The following is a 24,035-nucleotide window of genomic DNA, read 5'->3' on the forward strand; positions in this document are numbered from 1 at the left end:
GCACTGAACCCCCAACTGCTCCCCGGGCACCGCAGCAAAAATGGTTGCCCACTTCAGCTCCAGGTGTGTGTTCACGGTGGGTGTGTGTTCACTGCTGTGTGTGTGCACTTTGGATGGGTTAAATGAAGAGCACTAATTCCACTTCACTTTCACTTAAAACCTCACGAAAGTGTTCTCAGTGTCAGAGGTGAAAAAGTGAATGGACAGCTTATCCGTACAATATGAAGATCTTATACTCACCGGAACGCTGCAGGGGATGGCGGCAATCCGTGCACCTTCCACTGAAGAGCGTACCTTCAATGGTGAGCGATAAGAGGCTCCTTCAAACAGCATTGATAAGTGACGGAGAAAGATTCTGAGGTAAATTGGCACCTGACATCACCTATATAGCGTCTGAGCCTGCCAATCAGGTGAATGCTCGAACGCCATTGGCTATTGCGGAGCAATAGAGTGATTCAATCAAGCTTCAGCATCTCGGAGGAAAAGGGTTTCCCCATATGTAACGTCAAGAGACCGACTCAATAAGGGAACTCGCGTTCCCGTAGATTTACACTACCATTCATAAGTTTGTGCTCAGAACGATTTTATAAAAAAAAAACAAAAAAAACTTTTATTCAGCAATAATGACTTAAATTGATAACTGGTCAAAAAACATTCGATTTTAAATAAGCACTGTTCTTTTGCACATTGTATTCATCAAAGAATCCTGAAAAATCAAGGTTTCTACAAAAATATTAAGCAGCACAAATTTTTTCATCTGTGTTGATTTGATTTCTGAAGGATCATGATGTGAAACTGAAGACTGGAGTAATGGCTGCGGGAAAAAAAATCAGCTTTGCCATCAAAGAAATAAATTATGTTTTGAAATATATTAAAATAGAAAAAAATATTGTTATATTTCCCATATTACTGTTTAATATTACTGATAATTTTTTTTTCAAAAACATAAAAACAGGAAAGGAAATCATTGATCAAATACTTTTGTAACCTTGCTGACATTTAGTACAATTGCTCACAATTAAAGAAGTGTGGACATTACTTCTGATTTGTGCTGTGTTCTGACTGAGCAGAAATAGTATCTCCTTTCTGTTTGTTTTTGCAGAGGCAGTCTGGAGGGCAAGAGAGAGCAGAAGAGCTATAAAGCTCTGCTTGAGGACCCCATGCTGCGATTCTCAGGACTCTATCAGGAGAGCTGTTCCGACCTGTATGTCACCTGTCAGGTGTTTGCTGAGGGCAAGCCACTCGCTCTGCCAGTACGAACGTCTTACAAAGCCTTCAGCACTCGCTGGAAGTACGTACATTTATCAACTGTTAATTTCTGTGTGTCAAACTGTGGCTCAATTTATGCATGTGTGATCTAATAATGAGTCAGAGAAGGAAACCAAACAAAATGTGGCAGAGATGCTTTGATGAGATATGTAGCTTATATATTTTGTACTCTTATCATCTTACTTCGATATTTGCACAATAAATGACAAATGTGAAAAAAATTTTCATTTGAAAAAAAAAATCCCATTGTAATACCTTCAGATTTCATTTGTGTACTGTACTAAGTCATATGTGTTCTGTCACATTATTATTGTTGTCTTCTCTTCACCTTAGCTGGAATGAGTGGCTTAGGCTGCCGGTGAAGTATCCTGACCTGCCTCAGAGTGCCCAGGTGACTCTAACTGTTTGGGATGTGTATGGACCCGGCCGAGCCACACCTGTTGGGGGCACTACGGTCACCCTGTTTGGGAAATATGGGTAAGGGTCTAATGTTTACAATGTTTGTTCATCAGCTGTGTGTTTTGTTCCTCAGTATTCTTCATGTAAACAAACTAACTGGAAAATGTCATATAATTGAATGCTTTATTGCCCAGACGTTTTTTTTTTTATTTTTTAGCTGCGCTGGTTCCAGAAGTGTTTTTCCCATTAGGATTTTTAAAAAGTCCTCATTAAAGCGATCATGTTACACTGAAGACTGGAGTAAGGGCTGCTGAAAATTGTGATTTTCCATGACGGGAATAAATAATGCTAATATATATATATATATGTGATTTATATATATTTAAAAAATCAGGTTGTTTTAATAATATTTCACAGTATTACTTTTTTCTGTATTTTAAATCAAATGAATGCTGCCTTTTGAAGCATAAGAGAATTCTTTAAAAAGACATTAAAAAAAAAACGTACAAACCCTAAACCTTTGCACAGTAAAAATGCTGTGCACAACAATTCCATCCCACCAATCTCTTCTACAAGTCTGCTATGTCTGTACAAAATTAAAATGTATCATCCAAATTTTTACATATGTTAGTAAGGCAAACACACCAATTAATTGCGCTAGAATACTTTGCTGAGTTGGCTAAATTCTTTAGTTAAAATTCTTTAGTTTCGAATTTGTTCAGAAACATGTGATTCATGTCTTCAATCCAATGATAATTTCATTGTCTTCCAGAGTTTTTGTAGATCCAAAACAAACATAAAGCCAGCAGAAATAACAATCCGCACACGGTTATACGCAGGGCTTATACCTCCTCAAAAAATCTATTATTTAATGCTATTATCAGAGGCCGTAAAAAACAAGTGAAAAGTGCAAAACGTTTTCGAGACAAAAGCTCTTCCTCAGTGCCACATTGATTAGTGCACACCTGCACCCATTATAACATCAATATTCACCATGGACATCATAATATGCACGCAGGCACAAAAAAGCACCATACAATATATCAAATATACCTTAAGACATTCCCATACATATATTAATGGTAAAAATTCCTTAATGCAAAAAACTTCAAATACAACATAATTAATGCAAAATGCAAAACAATGTTTCATTCATAATTTTACCCATAGATCTTATAAATGTTTCTTATATACATACAGTGCCGTGAAAAGGTTTTTGCCCCCTTCCTGTTTTTTTTATTTTTTGCATATTTGTCACACTTAAAAGATTCAGATCATCAAACCAATTTTAATATTACGCAAAGATAATGCAAGTAAATACAAAATGCAGTTTTTAAATGATAATTTCATTTATTAAGGGAAAAAAGCTGTCCAAACCTACCTGGCCCTACGTGAAAAATTATTTGCCACTCCTCTTAAATCATGAAAGATCTGTGATTAACCACATTATTTTAGAAAGCTGAGTTAAATTTCACTAGCCAAACCCAGGCCTGATTACTGCCGAGACAAAAGTTGAACTTTTTGGAAGGTGTGTGTCCCGTTACATCTGGCGTAAAACCAACACAGCATTTCATAAAAAGAACATCATACCAACAGTCAAACATGGTGGTGGTAGTGTGATGATCTGGGGCTGCTTTGCAGCCTCAGGTCCTGGATGACTTGCCATAATTGATGGAACCATGAATTCTGCTCTCTATCAGAAAATCCTGAAGGAGAATGTCTGGCCGTCAGTTTGTGACCTCAAGCTCAAGCGCACTTGGTTTATGCAGCAGGACAATGATCCAAAACACACCAGCAAGTCCACCTTTGAATGGCTCAAGAAAAACAAAATTAAGGTTTTGGAGTGGCCAAGTCAAAGTCCAGACTTAAATCCAATTGAGATGCTGTGGCATGACCTTAAACAGTCCATTCATGCTCAAAAACCCTCCAATGTGGCTGAATGAAAACAATTCTGCAAAGAAGAGTGGGCCAAAATTCCTGTGAAAGACTCATTGCCATTTATCGCAAACGCTTGATTGCAGTTGTTGCTGCAAAGGGTGGCACAACCAGTTATTAGATTTAGGGGGCAATCACTTTTTCACGTAGTGCCAGGCAGGTTTGGACAGCTTTTTTTCCCTTAATAAACGAAATCATAATTTCAAACTGCAGTTTGTATTTACTCAGGTTATCTTTGTGTAATATTAAAATTTGTTTGATGATCTGAATCTTTTAAGTGTGACAAATATGCAAACAATTAAAAAAAACAGGAAGGGGGCAAAAACTTTTTTCACACCACTGTACATTACAAAAAACAATTCAAAACCAATTCCTCATTCATACCAAGGGGATATAAAGCTCTCAAATCAAAAATAAATTTGCATTCTCTTTGTAAATGTCGGCATTCCATGTCACCACCCCTTCGAAACTGAGGTATATGTTTTATTACTGTAAAATTCAAGTCCGATATGGAATGTGACGCTTCATTGAAATGACGAGCTACCAGAGATTTTATGTCCTTTCTCCTAATGGAGCTCATATATGTTCGATAATACTCGTTCTGATCGATCTACTAGTTTTTCCCACATACTGTTTATTACACACATAATTCAACAGATCAATGACATTAAAGTGGTAAACTGTCTAATACGATACACTCGATCTGTCACACAACTCTTGAAAGACAACTGTTTTCTCCGTATATATTTACAAGCGGCACATTTATGACAGGAAAAAAAGCCTACTTCATTTCCAATACGATCTCTTTTCTCATTACCCGCAAAAGTGTCTGATTTTACAAGATAATCTCTTATGTTCTTCGCTCTATAATGCAAGAATAACGGGGGGTCAGAGAAAAGGCATGCACATACAGGATCGCTGGTTAGAATGTGCCAGTGTTTTTTAATCACATCCTTAATCTCACGACTATGTTTCGAATATGTTGTAGTACAAATAACCGAGAATGCATTAGATTTTACTTTATTTCCAATCCGTGCATCAGTTAAAGTTTCATGTTGCACATTTACTTCCCCTGAAGACCCTCGAATCCTCTCCAGTGCATCATCCAACCACTTATTAGGATAACCCCTAAGGGTAAACTGTTTATACATGCAATCATTCGATGACACAATAGGGCGACCAGGTGGCTTATTTAAAGATTTAGGCACCTTAGGTAACGTATATATTACGGGAGTAACAGGATAATCTTTCGTCAAAAATTTCAAATCCAACTGATTTATATATCCCTTTTGATATCGAATTTGACATATTCGAAACATAGTCGTGAGATTAAGGATGTGATTAAAAAACATTGGGGCCACTTGTGCTTTTAGGGGGCACAATTTTAAAATTCATCTTAACCTACTTTAAGTATTATTCATTGTGTAATTTTTCACCATGTCATGTATCACTGCAATCTCTAGAAGTAATCTATAACAATTTCAAATAAAAATGAATGTTTCATCATGTTTTATTTATTTGACAAATAATTTTGTATTGTAGTGTCAGGGGCATCATGCACTCATTATTTTTGAGGGGGCACAAGTGAAGGGGTGGGGGGGCGCTCTCATGCTTGTCATGTGACACACAGCAGCCACAATATGACTGTATACCTGATATAGGCTTATGTCCCTACTGAAAAAAAAACAATAAAACCATCACAGAAATTTTTTATGGTTTCCACTACAAATAACCATTACAAACATTACAAACCATCAACTTTTAACTGTTTTCAACGTTTTCTGTAGTGTGTTTTGGGACATATTCCATTAGGATTTATTGGTTTTAACAAGCCACCTATAGAAGGCGACCAGTTACTAGTGGAGACCAACAGGGTCCATTACAGTTTCCAGTAAAACCAATACAAGTCCCATTATAACCAGTAAAACCATTACAAATTTTGTAAAGGTGTCTATTTTTTTTTTCAGCAGGGGTTTTATAATTTATTTTTTTTTTATTCGAAATATTCCCAAAATATATCATGAAATATCTCAATTCTCAAATATGTGTAAGTAAATGCACTTTGCACCTTTATAGATTATGTTGGTTGATATATAATGGGCAATGGGCAAAGTAGCCTAATAGTGTAATCTATTAACTTTGCATAAAAATCCGTCTTTTTACTTAAGTACCAGATATGGGTGTCATACCATAAAATATGTTTAATACGACTGACATTGTATTTAATGTGAATTTAATAAAAACATTTTAAGTTACTAATTAGCCTGTAACACTTTCATTGTACAAAAAGAGAGCAAAGAACCTTTACATTATCAAAGAAGTGTGATATGATTCCAAATTTAGGGGGGCCAAAGGGGGGGCCAAGATTGTTGACAGGGTGGCACTGGCCCCCTAGAACCGCCCCTGAAGATAGTTTACCACTTGTGTATCCACTAATGTAATTCATCTGTTGACTTGTGTGTGTAATAAACCGTATGTGGGAAAAACTAGTAGATCGATCAGAACACGTATTATCGAACATATATGAGCTCCATTAGGAGAAAGGAGAGATAAAATATCTGGATATTTTAAAGGAGACATAAAATATCTGGTAGCTCGTCATTTCAATGAAGCGTCACATTCCATATCGGACTTGAATTTTTCGGTAATAAAACATATACCTCAGTTTCGAAGGGGTGATGACATGGAATGCCGACTTTTACAAAGAGAATGCTAATTTATTTTTGATTTGAGATCTTTATAACCCCTTGGTATGAATGAGGAATTGTTTTTGAATTGTTTTTTGTAATGTATGTATATACGAAACATTTATAAGATCTATGGGTAAAATTATGAATGAAACATTTTTTTGCATTTAGCATTAATTATGTTGTATTTGACATTTTTTGCATTAAGGAATTTTTACCATTAATATATGTATGGGAATGTCTTAAGGTATATTTGATATATTGTATGGTGCTTTTTTGTGCCTGCGTGCATATTATGATGTCCATGGTGAATATTGATGTTTTAATGGGTGCAGGTGTGCACTAATCAATGTTACTTCCTTTTATCCATCTCTATGTCTCTCACTCTCTCACTCTGTCTACTAGAATGTTCCGACAGGGCATGCATGATCTGAAGGTGTGGCCGGGTGTGGAGGGTGATGGCAGTGAGCCCACTAGTACACCAGGAAGGACCAGCAGCACTCTGGCAGAGGACCAGATGGGCCGCCTGGCCAAGGTCAGTTTAGAAGCCCAACTGAGACAGAAACTGGAGAAATATGCCTTTGGACAGTTATTGCACATTAGGGATATGTTAAATGAAAAGTGGGTGGTGGCAGGGAGAGATAGATGGATATGCTGATTGTGTTTATAGATTACCCAATTTGTGGAAAGAATGAGAATTGAGAATGTTTGTTGTTGTGAGGGAGTGTACTTGTGTGTGTGTGTGTTCTGTCAAAGGACATGTTTTAACTGCCCTCTGTTCCAGGGTCCAGATCTGGAGATACTTAGTGACGTGAGTATGAGAGAAAACAGAACAGGAATGCTGAATGTATGTGTGTGGATGTGTGTGTGTGTGCGTGTATGAATGTTGGCTTGTCTCATATGTACTTGTGGCCAAGATATAGGATGGGGTATATATTTAGCTTGTATAATTTGACCCACATTTTCACAAATAGGATGAGTATGTTATTTTCTGTGTTTTGGACTTCAGGCATTGACATTTTTGTTGTTTGCCCTCACCAATTTTAGTTTTTTTGGAGAATTTATTTTCAACAGTGTAGATGTTACAAAGCACACCAAGTGTTCAGGGGAATCAAGACATTAGAAACAATTTTTATGACACTATAAACAAATGTAAAAAAATATGGCAGGTCAAATATAGCATGTTTTTTACATTTATTTATTTTAAATTTACAATTTTTCAACTCATATTACAACCATGTAAAAGTTGGTAAGTTTGCTTAGATCAGTCATGTCTTTAATGAATAACCAGACTTTCATCCCCTTTAAAAAAAACAGTCCCATTTCAAAAGGAGGATTTAGAAAAATGTACAGACTAAATAAAAAAAAAGATTTTTGTGCTGGATAATTCAAGTCAGAATGATTTGTTGTGGATGACATAGATAAAGCGTAACTTGTTTTTAAAAGGGAACATTCCTTGAAATAATCATGAATGTCATGGACATGATGTTTAGCCACTAAAACGTGTATGGCTGGTTAAATAAAGTCCTCTTAGACCCTTGGTGGCCTTTAGATGAGATGTGTTATTGTACTAACTATTACTAACTGTTTGTTTAGAAAGAGCTGAGTCATCTTGGTGTGCTACTTACTCTGGACTGGCACCCCCTGAATGTTCTTTGGCTAATGAGCATTTTTGTGTGCTTATGCTGGCTGACACACCGCTGTCATATGATTGGTTAAAGGATTGTGCACACAACATCTTAGTTGTGTCTTGGAGTTACTGATCTTGCAGACATGTCTTTTTCCTTACGTTTTCCTCTCTTTTTCTTTGCCTCTGTGTCTCTCAGCTAACAAAAGCTCATCGTCAGGGTCATATGGTTAAAGTAGACTGGCTGGATCGCTTGACCTTCAGAGAGATTGAAATGATCAATGAGGTGAGTGGTTTTGGGGTAAAAAGTGTCACGATATGAAGCCACTGTAATTTTTGCTACCTCTGTGTAAAGCCCAAATGATTTGTAAAGCTTGTGTTTTTTATCTACAGAGTGAGAAACGTAGCTCTAATTTCATGTACCTCATGGTGGAATTCCCCCGTGTCAAAAGTGGAGAACGAGAATACAGCATTGTTTATTACGAAAAGGTATAGCAGTTTACTCTAAATTTTTTGCTGTTAAGTCACTAATGAATCAGAATAACTCTGTTTACTTTCACTGTTAATGCATGATTCGTCAAAATATGTTAGCCTTGCTTTGCTTCTAAATAACTACTTTTTAGTTGACTAAACTGTGGTATTAAAGGAACACTCCATTTTTGTTGAAAATAGGCTCATTTTCCAACTCCCCTAGAGTTAAACAGTTGAGTTTTACCGTTTTCGAATCCATTCAGCTGATCTCCGGGTCTGGCGGTAGCACTTTTAGCTGTAGCTTAGCATAGATAATTGAATCTGATTAGACCGTTAGCATCTTGCTCAAAAATGACCAAAGAGTTTCGATATTTTTCCCTATTTGTACTAATTTGTACTAAGACCGACGGAAAATGAAAAGTTGCGATTTTTCTAGGCCGATATGGCTAGGAACTATACTCTCATTCCGGCGTAATAATCAAGGAACTTTGCTGCCGTACCATGGGAAAATATAGAAACTCTTTGGTCATTTTTGAGCGAGATGCTAACGGTCTAATCAGATTCAATGATCTATGCTAAGCTGCAGCTAAAAGTGCTACCGCCAGACCCGGAGATCGGCTGAATGGATTCGAAAACGGTAAAACTCAACTGTTTAACTCTAGGGGAGTTGGAAAATGAGCCTATTTTCAAAAAAAAAGTGGAGTGTTCCTTTAATGTTAACTGGCTAAATAACTATTAAGGTATTGTATTATGATACTGTTGTAGAGAAAGCAGCTTTTCAGAAATCTTGCAAATTTTTAACAGAGCAATGTAATGCTGGTTAATGTAATATGTAATAACATTTAGCTAGAAAAAAGCAGTCCCCCACAATGAACTGAAAATGAGCAGTCGGGAATGCCTACTTTCACAGTCCAGTCCATTTCAGATGGGTAAAAACAAGCCCCAACTTAAAAATGTTTTTTCTTCTTGAATGTCTTGTTTTGTTACAGAAGTAAAATAGGTTGTAGATGCCATTTGTTGACTTTATATTAGTGATTAATCAAACTAAATTGCAAAGCAGTGTAGAGCACTAGTTAAAAATATTCATGTAATAGTTAACCTACTTTATGTAGTACTTAAATGGTTTGTCACATTTCAGTGGTTTTATGCCTCTCTCTCTCTTTACAGGATGCAGATGAATCCTCCCCTTTGCCGACCAATTCAGATATTGTGAAAGTCCCCGACCCTCAGATGTGCATGGTGAGTGGAAAACAAAACTAAAAAGTCAGTTATCTTGGGTTTATGGGTTTGAGAATCAGCTGTTTATGTCTGTCTTATGCTCAAATGGTGGAGGAAATGTTGGCACTTGATAATGTAAAGAATAATTTCATGTAAAATTAGATAGTTGGTACCTGATGGTGTTGGCATTCTGTTGCAGGAGAACCTTGTGGAGAGTAAGCATCATAAACTGGCTCGTAGTTTGCGCAGTGGACCATCTGACCATGATCTCAAACCTAATGCAGCCACGCGTGATCAACTCAATGTTAGTGATAAAGAGAAAAAGAAGTACACAAGAAATCTCCTCTGATGTCTTTATAATACATACATATTTATATATTTATATTTATCTGTTATAGATCATAGTGAGCTACCCACCCACTAAACAGCTGAGCTCTGAGGAACAGGACCTTGTGTGGAAGTTTAGATACTACCTCACCACACAGGAAAAGGTGAATGAGCACACTGAAAACCATTCAAAAGTTCGGGGTCCATAATAAGGGCACATAAAATTGAACAGAAGTGACAGTAAAAACATTTCGAATGATAGAAAAGATTTCTATTTTATGGTTTCATGTCAAAATCACATTATGATTTCCACTAAAATATTAAGCAGCACAACTCTTTTCAACTTTGATAATAATGAGAAATGTTTTCAAGCACCAAATCACTACATTAGGATTATAGGAGGATCATGTGACAAAGAAGACTGGAGCAATGGCCGCTATAAATTCAGCTTTGCTATCACAAGAATAAATAACATGTTAAAATATATTAAAATAGAAAACAATTATTTTAAATTGTAATAATATTTCACAATATTATTCTCTACTGTATTTTTGATTTTAAAATGCAGCCCTGGTGAGCAGACGGAAAAACAAAAACAAAAAAGTCTTACCAACCCCATACTTTTGAAATATTCTCATTGTAGTAGTTACCAGTGTTGCCCCATTGGTATCTCAGTTGTAGTCTGTGTCCAAGACAAGATCTCATTGCTTTTCTAGGCTTTGACGAAGTTCCTGAAGTGTGTGAACTGGGATCTGCCCCAGGAGGCCAAACAGGCCCTGGAGCTGCTAGGAAAGTGGCGGCCGATGGATGTGGAGGATTCCCTGGAGCTGCTGTCCTCTCAGTTCACCAACCCCACAGTCAGACGCTACGCTGTTGCGAGGCTGCAGCAGGCTGATGATGAGGTAAAGTCTATGTGTGTGTGTTAGTCAGATTGTCAGTGGTTTAGATACATTACATTTGTAACGAATTTTTGTTCGTCTGATTATGTTATGTTTTCATAAGTAGTATTAACAATACTTAATTACACATACCATTACCAATGGTAATCTTTCGGAACAACTAAAAGATTGATGCATTAGAGTAACCTGATTCCTGTGTAAATACATGTAATTCTGTTTATCCTTGTAGGATCTGCTAATGTACTTGCTCCAGCTGGTGCAGGCATTGAAATATGAGAACTTCAATGATATTCAGGGCGGTTTGGAGCCTGCCAGTAAGAGAGACAGTCAAGGGGTTCTGACAGAGAGCTCAACAGTAGGAGATCGGGACAGGTCAGCTTTAACCTCACAGAACATGCGTCTATGTGAGATGCACTGTTTTTCCCCCAAAGCATTTCTACATTACTTTGCCCAGAATTCCAATAGCTTTCAAAATCTGAATGTACTATCCTCAAAGATAGTTGGATCATATGTACAGTTGTAATTCTAAAAAATTAAAAATGTAAAAACAAAAAATAGTGAGGGTTACAGTGATTTATTTTTCAGTTCCCAGATGGCATCGACCGTCACTGTGATGCCCAGCACGCAGAAAGGCAAAGAGGGAACAGATGGTGAGAATCTAGAGGTAAGTGTAAAAAAAAATACATTTTTTTAGATGGATAGTGGATGTGAAGATTATGTAACAGTGCATATGACCTGTGTTCCACAGCAAGATCTTTGCACCTTCCTTATATCACGTGCCTGCAAAAACTCTACACTGGCAAACTATTTATACTGGTGAGTAATGGATCGAGGTGTTTAGAAGTTCTGTTCTTACGATGTCTACAACAATGTGCCAGTTCTGCCGACTCCATATTAAAGATTTGTAAATGAAAGAAAATATTTGCACATTGTTTTCTACCGCAGGTATGTAATTGTGGAGTGTGAGGATCAGGACACACAGCAGAGAGACCCCAAAACCCATGACATGTACATCAATGTAATGCGGCGGTTCAGTCAGGCTCTGCTCAAGGTACATTCACATTCTGAACCCACGTGGATTATAACAAACTAATGTAAAATGATTCATAAAATGGTAAGAAAAGTACATTTTTCTTACCATTACTGCATTTATTTGATCAAAAATCCAGTAATATTTTAAAATAATATTACAATATAATAAATGTTTTCGGTAACACTTTATTTTAAGGTGTCTGTGTTACACGTTACATGTACTTACTATTATAATAACAATTAATTATGCATAATTACATGCAAGTAACTCTAAGCCAAACCCAAATCCTAACCCTAACTATATAATAAGTACATGTAGTTAATTAATATTACTCAGTACTTATATGTATAATTACACTGTAACAAGGACACCTTAAAATAAAGTGTAACCATGTTTTCTGTTTTAAAATGTAATTTATTCCTGTTATGGCAAAGCTGAATTTTCAGCAGCCTTTACTTCAGTTTTCACTGTCACATGATCCTTCAGAAATGATTCTAATATGCTGATCTGGTGCTCAAGAAACATTTTATATCATTAATATCAATGTTGAAAATAGCTGCATAATTTAAGTGTGATATATATGTTTTATCTTTTTTTTTTTTCTTCAATTTTTAAATTGATCACCTGCATAATATAACTGAAGTTGTATCTTTTTTAAAAATTTTCAATTGAAAATTGAAAAAAATAAAAGATAAAACATATAGCACAGTTATATTATGCAGCTGTTTTCAACATTGATATTAATGATCAAAATGTTTCTTGAGCACCAGATCAGCATATTAGAATGATTTCTGAAGGATCATGTGACACTGAAGATTGGAGTAATGTTATCTTTTCTTTGATTCTTTGATGAACAAAAAGTTCAAAAGAACGGGTTAAGACGGTACTTTCGAAACTGGTACAAACAGTGAATTTTTTTTCTATTTAATTGTATAACCATTTAATGCCACTTATTATACATATTGGTTGATAAATAAGTGTTTACATAAAAGATATTGTAAATAATATGATAATGTTTTATAATGCTTGTTTCCAGGGTGATAAGAGTGTGAGAGTGATGCGCTCCCTTCTGGCCGCCCAGCAGACGTTTGTAGACAGATTAGTGCAGCTCATGAAGGCCGTTCAGAGAGAGAGCGGAAACCGCAAGAAAAAGGTATGTAACACTGGCTCAGTTTTAATAGCTGCTGTAGATGATGGAATCAGTTGATCAGCTTTTTGTAAAGTTATAAAGTTAGTTGTATCATTTCTTTCTGTCTCTGACAGACGGAGCGATTACAGAGCTTGCTGGCTGATAATGAGAAGGTGAATCTGTCAGAGATCGAGCCCATCCCTCTTCCTCTGGAACCGCAGATCCGCATCAAAGGCATCATACCTGAGACTGCAACACTCTTTAAGGTTTTGTGCATCATTCATATCCATTGCATTGTGTAACACATGCATCCGTCCAGCCCTGACCGCTGGTTTTGTCTCTCCCAGAGCGCTCTGATGCCAGCAAAGCTCATCTTTAAGACAGAGGATGGGGAGCAATATCCTGTCATTTTTAAACATGGAGATGACCTGAGACAGGACCAGCTCATCCTGCAGATTATTTCACTCATGGACCAGGTCTGAAGCCATTACATCTCATCACACAGTACCAAAAGGACACAAAGTTTATATCAGAATTCATTAATGACACACAAAAGTCCAAATTTATTCATAGATGTATGTTGGTTTTATATAAAGCTAGTACCACTAAAATAAAACAAGTATTAGTAGTATTTTGATTTTTAGTCAATTGTTATCAATACTTTCTCACTGTCTTTAACAGTTGCTGAGGAAAGAGAATTTGGACCTGAAGTTGACTCCATACAAAGTTCTGGCTACCAGCACCAAACATGGTCAGTACTGCTTCACCTCTTCTGTGCAGAACAAACCCATGAGCCAGTCAAGTCACATATGGGAGTTTAATTTCACACTGGATGTGTATGATTTGTCTGCAGGTTTTATGCAGTTTGTGCAGTCAGTACCTGTGGCTGAGGTTTTGGCAACTGAAGGCAACATTCAGGTAATGCAATTCATCAAGAGTTGTCCAATCCTGCTTCTGGAAAGCCACCTTCCTGCAAAGTTTAGTTACAACTTTAATTAGACATTCCTCAAGGTTTTCCGGATCACTAGAAACTTCTTAGCAGGTGTGTTAGAACAGATTGGAGCTAAGCAGAATCGGACACCCTGTATTGCATGGTCATAATGACTGCCCAATTATTTCAAATAAAATTGAAAACATGATATGGCCTAGGCCAATTAGTAAATACTAGAAGCCTTATTTATTTAAATAAAAATATAGTGTGCATGTGCTGCATATGTTATTCTATAATAAATTAATTTTATATAATGAAATTCGAATTAATGGCACAATTAGGTATGGCACATACCAAATTGTTTTGGATCTTTTAAACACATTTTTCTGTGTTTGTTTGTAATATAAGAAAAAAGTGTCATGTCTTTGTATTTCTCTTGGTTAATTTGTCTCCATGTAGAGTTTCTTCCGAAAGCATGCTCCGAATGATAAGGGGCCATACGGCATCAGCTCTGAAGTCATGGACACATATGTTAAAAGCTGTGGTGAGCTTCAGTTTGTGAATCCATTAATACTTTATTTATTCAGTACTTTAAAAATCATCATTTACTTGTACTAAATAAATATATACTTTTCAGCGGGCTATTGTGTCATCACATACATCCTAGGGGTTGGAGACAGACATCTAGACAACTTGCTTCTCACAAAGACTGGTACACTCCATAAGCGCACCACAATTTTTAATGACTTGTAAGCACTGAAAAGAAAAAAAAAACTGATTGGATATGCTGATCTGTCTCTCTGGCTTGCAGGGAAGCTGTTTCATATTGATTTTGGATATATTTTGGGTCGGGACCCTAAACCCCTGCCACCCCCCATGAAGCTGAGCAAGGAGATGGTGGAGGGGATGGGGGGCATGCAGAGTGAACAATACCAGGAGTTCAGGAAACAGTGCTACACTGCCTTTCTGCACCTGCGCAGGTGAGTTACAAATGGAAGACCTACACTAACATTCAAAAGTTGAACTTTTTGAAAGAAATGAATACATTCAGCAGTGATGCATTAAATTGATCAAAAGTGTCAGTCAGTATTGATAATAATCAGAATGATACTTGAGCACTAAATAAGCATATTAGAAGAACTGAAATGAAGGTTTATGTCACACAAAATACTGGAGTAATGGCTGCTGAAAATTCAGCTTTGCCATCATAGGAATGTTACATTTTAAAATATATTAGAGAACAGTTCTAATAGAGAACAGTTATTTTAAGTTGTAATAATATTTCACAATATTACTCTTTACTGTATTTTTGATCAAACATAACAGACTTTTTTCAAAAACAATAAAATGTCCTACTGACCCCAAACTTTTGAAAGATAGTGTACTTCATTTATGTAGTATATCAGTAGACTAAATCATAGAAATTAAACTCTTTTTTTTTTCTCCCTTCATATGCAGATACTCAAATCTCATCCTGAATCTGTTCTCTCTGATGGTGGATGCAAATATTCCAGACATTGCACTGGAGCCTGACAAAACTGTAAAAAAAGTATGTGTGGTCCTCACATTTTGTCTCCAAATCTTCAGAGGTAAAATCAGCTTGGCAGTGAAATAACCTGTTCATTCTTTGCTCGCCCACTGCAGGTTCAGGACAAGTTTCGATTGGACCTCTCAGATGAAGAGGCGGTGCATTATATGCAAAGTCTGATTGATGAGAGCGTAGGTGCTTTGTTTGCTGCAGTGGTTGAACAGATACACAAATTTGCACAGGTGTATTTTCTCATATTTTCACTTTTTGCCCTTTTTGAAAAATCGGCATGGAAAATGGCAAAGCCTGTTGTCTTTAATGATAAATTTCAGAATGTTAATAAAAATAAGCTCTGTTGCTGTTTGCCAGTTGCCTGTTGGCCAGTGCAGCTAAATTCTGGATTACACTACACAACTTTTGCACAGATTTTTGCCCCAGTTTGCAGTCTTGATGCTAGTTGCCGTAATTGAGAGTCAGTCTTCAGATTTTGGTCATTCAGAGTTCACAGATTTCACAGAAAATTGCATTGTATGTGATGGACAGACTGTTTTTTTTTTTAACATTGTTATTTTGTAACATTTTTTTTTAGGATATTTTGAGCTGATTTAAGAATACATTTAATTTGTCACATATCTCCTAGCAATGAGGCACACTTTTCTGCTCAGATTTTAAAAGTAGTGTAGTGTATTCCAGACTTAACGTTCACACTTCTGTTTATCGGCTATTTTTATTTACCAGCACAGGAAAACCAACATGGCAGAACATTAATTGTCTACTTTTACTAATGTTTCATGTTTGAAATCAACAGTATTGGCGCAGATGAGGTGATGTCATGGAGGCTGATTCTCACATCATCAGTGAGCAACAGATAGATGGACTGCAGCAACAAATGAATGATGGAGAAGAGAAATGGACACGTGCCAAGGCCACACTAGTGACATCATGTTTTCACCATTCATGCACTAGGTCTTGACTCTGCTGAGTATCTTTGTATATATAAAATTGTAATAAAATTAACTGTATATGTAAAATAAAGACAGCCAAATAAAGATTCCAACTTTAGCATTTGTGTTTACGGTTTAGTATTCAATTTTCATTATATTCACTTTAAAGTTCAAACACTCATATAAAACATTTATAGTCTGTGTTAGTAGAATTCAGTTTGGTGTTTTGGTATGTTTTACAATAATAGTTAAAGAAAATGAATCATCCGTTAAATACGTAAATGAAACCCTTGACTAGGCTCAGTTATTTGTTTAGGTGTGTCCTTCTATGACAATGAGTGGTTCTGATACATATGGTGATTTTAAAGGTTTCTCTGGATGAGAATGTGCACGTTTCCTTTTGTGCAGTGTGAGTCAGTTATTGAGTCACAACATCCTATGAGAAGTATTCTCTATGGCACAGCTTGTTTATAGAAATCTGCCAATGGTTTAGAAATAGACTAAAGTTTTTTGAAGTTCAACATTATTATACTTTTCTTGGACTCTTTAGGTTCTATGGATTAAATCTTGCACCCATCCATCTCAGTGGATTTTGTCTAAACATAAATCCACTGAGCAACTCTAATGCAAGTTTGTCTTTAAAAAAAAATAAAAAATAATTACAAGCCTGAACAGATATATATTATATATATCATTAAGTGTTTAAAAACCAAAAATCATTCAATTAATTAATACAGTTATGAAGCAAGATACCAAAAAATATATATAGTGATGAAGAATATACATGATATTTGGTAAGAAATTTAAGTACAGGTTTAGCTTGCGTTTCTTTTTTTGGGGGGGGGGGGGGTTTAAAAAAAAAAAAAAAAAAAAACGACAACTCTAGCTAATAGAAAAAATGATAATTAAAGAATAGCTAGCTAATAGTTAATACAAAGCTACTAATATTAATTTATTTTATAATTTGTTGTTATTATTACTATTATTATTATTATTATTGTGATTTGTCAAAGAGCTAATAAAAACTGTTAACTATAATATCAACGTTATTATTATTGTTAAATATTACTATTATTATTAATAATAATACATGTTTTTTTTCTCCAAAGCTCAAGGACACACCATAAATATGCAAACCAACATTGAACAGAACGTAAACAAAAAATGTTAGCAAGGAAAGAAGCAATACATACACATTCTCACAAAGGAGGATATAGGAAGAAAGCATGCATACTTCTATACAAAGCAACTACACAAAAGCAACATACGTCCTACGATACATTTTCCAGAACCTAGAGTCTCACGAGTTTCCTGGGAGCATTTCCATAACTGTTCCAGAAATTGTGCACCTTAGCGTGGTTAACTGTGAGACATGGTCCGCAGAAAATGAGACAAAATAGGGCAACTCCGAGTCAGAAGTAAAAAAAAATATGAATCAAGCCATACAGAAAGCATACCTTTAACTCACAGTTACCCAAAAATAACACTGCTCCTCATTGGGACAGCGTAAGGATTTATAGTGCTCCGAGTCACTGAACTGTAGGGGGGATCCCAAACAAACCACAAAGGGCAGTAATAATAACTGCTAGATTCAGGTCAGCGACATTTGACCATTGATGTACACATGCATGAGGAACGTGCATGACGTGACACTGTATTTATTCCCTTACAGTAAAGGGAATACGTGCTGAACTTAATCTGACCCGACCTAAACCACCAAGACTAAGATGGAGGATACAGTGGGTACGGAAAGTATTCAGACCCCCTTAAATTTTTCACTCTTTGTTATATTGCAGCCATTTGCTAAAATCATTTAAGTTAATTTTTTTTTCCTCATTAATGTACACACAGCACCCCATATTGACAGAAAAACACAGAATCGTTGACATTTTTGCAGATTTATTAAAAAAGAAAAACTGAAATATCACATGGTCCTAAGTATTCAGACCCTTTGCTCAGTATTTAGTAGAAGCACCCTTTTGATCGAATACAGCCATGAGTCTTTTTGGGAAAGATGCAACAAGTTTTTCACACCTGGATTTGGGGATCCTCTGCCATTCCTCCTTGCAGATCCTCTCCAGTTCTGTCAGGTTGGATGGTAAACGTTGGTGGACAGCCATTTTTAGGTCTCTCCAGAGATGCTCAATTGGGTTTAAGTCAGGGCTCTGGCTGGGCCATTCAAGAACAGTCACAGAGTTGTTGTGAAGCCACTCCTTCGTTATTTTAGCTGTGTGCTTAGGGTCATTGTCTTGTTGGAAGGTAAACCTTCGGCCCAGTCTGAGGTCCTATTTAAGGGGGTCTGAATACTTTCCGTACCCACTGTATATAATATTAAAGTCAGCATGAAATTTAAAATCACCCTTTCTATATTCTAAAGGCACGTTATAGGTCTTCTTGTGAATGAATCATTCATATGTGCTTTCCTTCTTAAAAATGACAATTATTTTGATTCAAAATGTCATAAAAGGATCTTCAGGTGAAAATGGAAACAACTCTGATGATGTTGGACTTGCAAACTCCATTTCCAAACAACAACCGATAAACAGAATTAAGTCCTTGTCTTTACTTTTCATTAAGCATTTACACTCGGATGTACATCACAATACAGAAGAAAAGATCTGTCGCTACTTCCATTCATTGCAACTTTAGCAATGACAATAGTTAGTGGGCGAAAGGGCAGAATCACACTATCACAAATTAACAGCACCAAAAAAGCGGGTATTAAAAATTGTACCCAAAGCAATTCCATATCTCGAGTCTAAAAAACGTTGTATTCAACCTTTTGGAAAAAAACATCAAGAGTTTCAGTTTGCTTGGATGTTTCCATTGGTCTCACATTCAGTTTTCCCCATATGACATCTTCAGACTGCTCTGGGTGTTCTGTTGACGTCTCGTCCTGTTGAGTACGTTTCACTCGCACTGAGCTCAGAGGGATGTTTGGAGTCTCCTCACACTGATTCTGATGTGGACATGCCTGCTCTGCCTCTAGAACTGGATGTGATGATAACAGACGACACTCGTCGTGTTGGACTTTTGTGCTCAACTCTTCAGACCCCACAGATTCCTCAATGCAGTCTGGATTGTGCACGATGGGGCTTGTGTAATAGCCGTTGCCCAGGCTTTGGGTGTTGTAGTAAGATGACTGGTTGTCCATGAGTGTGAAGTCAGAGAAGGATACAACAGAAATGTGGTCACCCTCAGAGCTCTCGTTGTGTGGTGCAACCTTACTGGAGTCAATGAAAGTCTCATTCTGAAGTTCCAGGTCTCGAAGTAAAGCCTGAAAGCACACAACATGGTTTGTATTTTAAATGTAAAACACCTAAGATGGTCATTAAAAATTATACTTGGTTCATAAATGCACTGAATCCAGTTAAAATGGTTTGTGACGGATTAAACAAACAAAAAATGCTTCTGCATTAGAAGGTTTTGGAGAGCTCCTTCACTGCTTTTATTGGTACTAAGAATGACTAAAATGTTTTGCAATATACAGCTAGTGGAGCTTCCTTTACTGTATATCATACAAAAGTAAAAGTACAATTTGATTGGATGGCTGTTGTTACAAGAGTGCTTATATGGACCCTTATCAGACTGATGACACATTTCTGCATTAAATAACATTGTAAATCTCTATATTTTTTTCCTATTGAGGAAAGTCATGAAAATGCAATAGCTGATTATTTCTTTTAGTCTTGGAGCAAATGGGAACACAAAAATAATTTTCTATGGGCTTCCGTGTACCTCTGTAGAGCTGTGGTTCTCTACCTTTTTGACTTGATTTCTGCCTGTAATAATGACAAAGCTGCTTTTTTTAACAACAAACTGGGAGTAGTGCTGTCTCAAATTAATTGATTTGGTGATTACTTATGTTTCAAGAATGGTTTTGTTTTATATAAAAACAATAGTTATTAATATATACTTTAATATATTAAACCTAACCCTAACCCTGTTCCCTGGTGCAGGACCACTGCTATAGATCTTTTAATGGGAACCGGTTTCATCTTTTTAAAATATAAAAATACTCCTTTTTGTTGTTTAATTAAAATGTAAATTACTCAATATTAACTTATAAAAGCAAAAACACACTTGCAACCGTGCTCATGTAAGTTCAGTACCAAAGATCTGGGCAGCGGACGTTCAGAAGAGGAACACTTTCTCCAGACCAGAATAAATACTAGGCCAAGAACGATGAGAACAGCACACACAATTATGACGATGAGGCTTTCTGAAGAACACACAAACACACACATGAGTGCGGGCAACCAATGCACACATGTGCAAACAAATAAATGTGTCTTGAATCATTACACCACAAAATAAGTAAAAAACGCTTTGTGTAAAAATAATGCAGACCGAGCTTTGCTGGTATGTAAACACACTGCGGGAGGCTCGGGGGAGAAGAGGTCAGTACACCCTCAGCTGTGAAGTTGGCCACAGCACAGTACACTTGCCCTGGTGTCAGAAAACCAAATTCCACCTTGAATGGGTTTTCAAGCATCACTTCAGCGGTGTATGCCTTTAAGAAAAATGAATAAAAAAATAAAACAATGGAACTCTTAATTTTTAATCTAAATGTAAACACTTCTACTGTAAAGAAATAAATGAACAAACAGAGGTTAAAGGGGAAAAATGGGGTACAGGGATGTAAAGATGAAAAGAGTTGTGCACCTGTCTGTCTGAGAGGTTCTGTTCGTTGTATAGCGTGACTGTGGCCCAGAGACTTTTAAACTCAGTTAGGGGACAGTAGCATCCCATCTCATTCTCTTCCACATAATCATCATCTTCCAATGTGCAGCTTATGGATGGAGCACAAGGAAAATTTACCGTCACCCAGAGACTCCCATTGGCCATGGAGTTGGTTATGGAGGGCGGGGTGAATTTGGCAGCAGCTAGCATAAAAAAAAATTTATAAATAAAAAAAAAAAGTAAAAAGAACAATCTTACTTTACACCTTTTTCATAATAATAATAAAATAATTATATAATTAACATAATACAATAATATAGTCAATCATAATAACAATTCACATTTGAACAAATTCTTGTCCAATTATATTAACATCATAGACAGATATAAGATGTTTTAAAACACATTCTTACATATTATGAGTGAATGCATTTCTGTAGTTTAACCTAAACTTTTCAAGGTTTTTGCAATATTCCTTATTTTTGACCTTTATTTATCAAATATGTGAAACTTGGTTTGAGGTTTAATACTGACGATCAGTTATAGGGGTGCAATCCCGAGTTTCATTCACCCAGAGAAGTTCAGATGTCAGTCGGATGAAGTTGTAGATGTTTATGTTTGGAAAGACACGTGACAGATCACACCTTTGCCGAGAAATTTGGATGCAGTCTGAAACATTTTCCCATGATGTACTGCAACACAAACACACAATATCAAGAACACTTTATAACAATGCCAAGTACATTCTTTATGGTGATCATCTGGCCATTCATCAACTGCAAAACTGTGTGAAACAAACAGACATTTCTGACTTTCATTTTCTTAAAAAATGTGACTCATCTACTGGGCATGATTTTTGAAAAAAAGAAAGCAAGTAAAGAGCAAATTGAGCTTAAGCGCTTGTGAGTCATTTTCTTTTTCAAGTGTAATTCAGAGGAAACCAACAGCGTGCCTGAAGTGATAACAACAGCGTATCTGCTCTGGGGCGATGAGCCTGGATTGTTTCTCACTGTGGTTTACTGCTAAACCACCCAGTTTCACCTCTCACCTCTGTGCTCTGCTCCACACTCTCATTTCTCCCCTAAACAACATCTTCCATATCATTCATAGTTACTCATGTGTATCTAAACTCCTTTTGTGTGTAGATGACACTCACCCGTGTGTCTTGCTCAAGACAGTGTAAGTCGTTTTAGGGTTGGCATCAGGGCAATCCCATTCAAGATGGCATCCGAAATTGATCGTATGCACTCTGATGTCACAGACAGAGACTACAGACTCTGAACGAAACATATGAAAACAAGAACATGTTGCACCTGTGTGTCACAGACATGATCTGAGAACATACAGTGCACCAGATGAAAGACAGAAAAAAAGCAAAAAATTCACACGTAAAATGTACTCACCTACATTCAACATCAACAGAAAGAAACATAAGTTTAGGAGAGCGACAGGCATCCCCACAACAGCATGCTATTTTATGAAAATAAATAAATAAATACAAATAAATAGCTTATCCAAATGCCTTGGCTGATAATATCTCTACAAAGCTGACTTGACAAAAATATTAACTATTTATAATGAGGTTAAAAAAATACACTTTACCTTAAACAAAAGAATGGAGAGATTTCATTAGCTGTTACTTTCAGTGGGTGAACAGAAAAAGTGAGAAGAGGACAGCTGTCACAGCATAACTTATGCCACAAAACCACACAGGGACTGAACCCACTCACAGAAACAGAACTGGAGAAGAGAACAAAAGCTCTCTCTAGAGGAAATGGTATCAGAAATATTATTAGATTATAGCAATTCATAAATATATTATTATTAAATATAATTCAGATTTATTTTACAGCTACACATACAGTGGAGATCAGAATTAGAGAACAATCTATAAATACTTGATTTTTTTTCTGAAATATTGATAATCGTCACTGCTCAAAATATGAAGGAATATTAGCTGTAGGTTATACCACTGTTATACTAACATTTTTACAAAATACCAAGGGATTTCAACAAAAGTCTTTATTTTGTGGAAAACACAGAGTAGAATTAGAGAACAGTAATCATTGTAGCACAGAAGAAGATTACAACTAAAATGTTGGAAGGTTACAGCTGTCAGAAATTAGTAGGAAGTGTAGAGGCCCCTGCTTTGAGTGACTTCAGCACATCTGCAGCTGCAGGATATCACTAGTTTCTCACACTGCGCTGGTCTTGATCCACTCTCTTCCATGGTTCACTAACTGTAGTGGGTTTCTTACCCATAACTTTGTTGCCAAGGATTCTCCAGAGATTTTCAGTTGGGTTCAGATCTCTGGGCCGGCCGTTTCATTATTTCATTTCAATGTTGTTAGCTTCAAGGAACTGCTTTACCTGTTTTGCAGTGTGATGGGGACATTGTCTTGCATGAAAAATTGCAGGCTGATTGGAAGATGCTTGCAGGGAAGGTACCGCATGTTGCTGAAGGAGGTTCCGATAAACATTTGCATTCACCCTGCCATGTAGCTGTAAAGTGGCCCAACTCCTGCTGCAGAAAACTTACCCCAAACCTTGACCTGACACTTCCTCCTCCACCTTTCACTGACGACTTTACGCCCTCGGGGTTCAGTCTTTTCCCAGTTTGATGCTGAACATGTTTCCCATCTGACCCAAATAAATTAGCCTTGCTCTCATCACATTTTCAGTGTGCATTTTCAATCAACTGGCAAGCAATTCCAGCTGCAGTGTTGAGCCGATTCCCCACTGAGAATCTCCGTATTATCCGGTATTCTCGTGCATTTGTCTTACATAGACAATCAGCCTTTTTGGGGGACTTGAATGAATTATTGTCATTGTAAAGCTGCAATATTCTAGAAATCACCGATTTGGAATGACCAACTTCTCTTGCAATGGCTGAAAGGGGCAGCCCTTTGGTCTTTATCTGGACAACCTCCTGTTGCAGGGTTTCAGTCCCCTTAC

The 24,035-nt window shown here is 36.6% G+C and overlaps 2 protein-coding genes across 2 annotated transcripts in view; one reads left to right on the forward strand and one right to left on the reverse strand.

Annotated features, from left to right (window-relative positions):
- LOC107668661 (phosphatidylinositol 3-kinase catalytic subunit type 3-like) overlaps positions 1-16,484 on the forward strand; it is a 23,851-nt gene extending 7,367 nt beyond the window's left edge. Inside the window, exons 2-25 of the mRNA XM_016460621.1 lie at positions 1,103-1,291; positions 1,603-1,746; positions 6,696-6,825; positions 8,117-8,203; positions 8,311-8,406; positions 9,556-9,627; positions 9,806-9,910; positions 10,005-10,097; positions 10,650-10,835; positions 11,062-11,204; positions 11,418-11,496; positions 11,581-11,648; positions 11,778-11,883; positions 12,902-13,018; positions 13,129-13,260; positions 13,342-13,470; positions 13,676-13,745; positions 13,848-13,912; positions 14,385-14,469; positions 14,563-14,637; positions 14,737-14,905; positions 15,384-15,474; positions 15,570-15,695; positions 16,262-16,484. Coding sequence (XP_016316107.1) covers positions 1,103-1,291; positions 1,603-1,746; positions 6,696-6,825; positions 8,117-8,203; positions 8,311-8,406; positions 9,556-9,627; positions 9,806-9,910; positions 10,005-10,097; positions 10,650-10,835; positions 11,062-11,204; positions 11,418-11,496; positions 11,581-11,648; positions 11,778-11,883; positions 12,902-13,018; positions 13,129-13,260; positions 13,342-13,470; positions 13,676-13,745; positions 13,848-13,912; positions 14,385-14,469; positions 14,563-14,637; positions 14,737-14,905; positions 15,384-15,474; positions 15,570-15,695; positions 16,262-16,276 — 2,572 coding nt within the window. The 3' untranslated portion in view covers positions 16,277-16,484. The remainder of the gene's footprint in view (positions 1-1,102; positions 1,292-1,602; positions 1,747-6,695; positions 6,826-8,116; positions 8,204-8,310; positions 8,407-9,555; positions 9,628-9,805; positions 9,911-10,004; positions 10,098-10,649; positions 10,836-11,061; positions 11,205-11,417; positions 11,497-11,580; positions 11,649-11,777; positions 11,884-12,901; positions 13,019-13,128; positions 13,261-13,341; positions 13,471-13,675; positions 13,746-13,847; positions 13,913-14,384; positions 14,470-14,562; positions 14,638-14,736; positions 14,906-15,383; positions 15,475-15,569; positions 15,696-16,261) is intronic.
- A 2,473-nt stretch (positions 16,485-18,957) lies between these two features.
- On the reverse strand, positions 18,958-22,730 carry LOC107669253 (uncharacterized). The gene is made up of 8 exons (XM_016461425.1): positions 22,683-22,730; positions 22,484-22,550; positions 22,237-22,357; positions 21,615-21,772; positions 21,063-21,283; positions 20,748-20,910; positions 20,510-20,619; positions 18,958-19,674 (listed from the first exon to the last, which is right to left on the reverse strand). Exons 2-8 carry the CDS (start codon positions 22,533-22,535, stop codon positions 19,156-19,158), a joined length of 1,344 nt encoding a protein of 447 aa, XP_016316911.1. The 5' UTR covers positions 22,536-22,550; positions 22,683-22,730; the 3' UTR covers positions 18,958-19,155.
- Positions 22,731-24,035: the final 1,305 nt, after the last annotated feature.

The sequence above is a fragment of the Sinocyclocheilus anshuiensis genome, unplaced genomic scaffold (genome assembly GCF_001515605.1).
Source record: "Sinocyclocheilus anshuiensis isolate Anshui unplaced genomic scaffold, SAMN03320099.WGS_v1.1 scaffold337, whole genome shotgun sequence".
Taxonomy (NCBI): Eukaryota; Metazoa; Chordata; class Actinopteri; order Cypriniformes; family Cyprinidae; genus Sinocyclocheilus; species Sinocyclocheilus anshuiensis.

Bases quoted from the DNA above. Each gene is read 5' to 3' on its own strand.
- LOC107669253 (XM_016461425.1), bottom strand. From the start codon at position 22,535: ATGCCTGTCGCTCTCCTAAACTTATGTTTCTTTCTGTTGATGTTGAAT. The intron at 21,773-22,236 runs GTGAGTGTCATC...TTTGTGTTGCAG, and splicing joins GTCTTGAGCAAGACACACGG to TACATCATGGGAAAATGTTT. The intron at 21,284-21,614 runs GTCAGTATTAAA...TTTTTATGCTAG, and splicing joins TTGCACCCCTATAACTGATC to CTGCTGCCAAATTCACCCCG.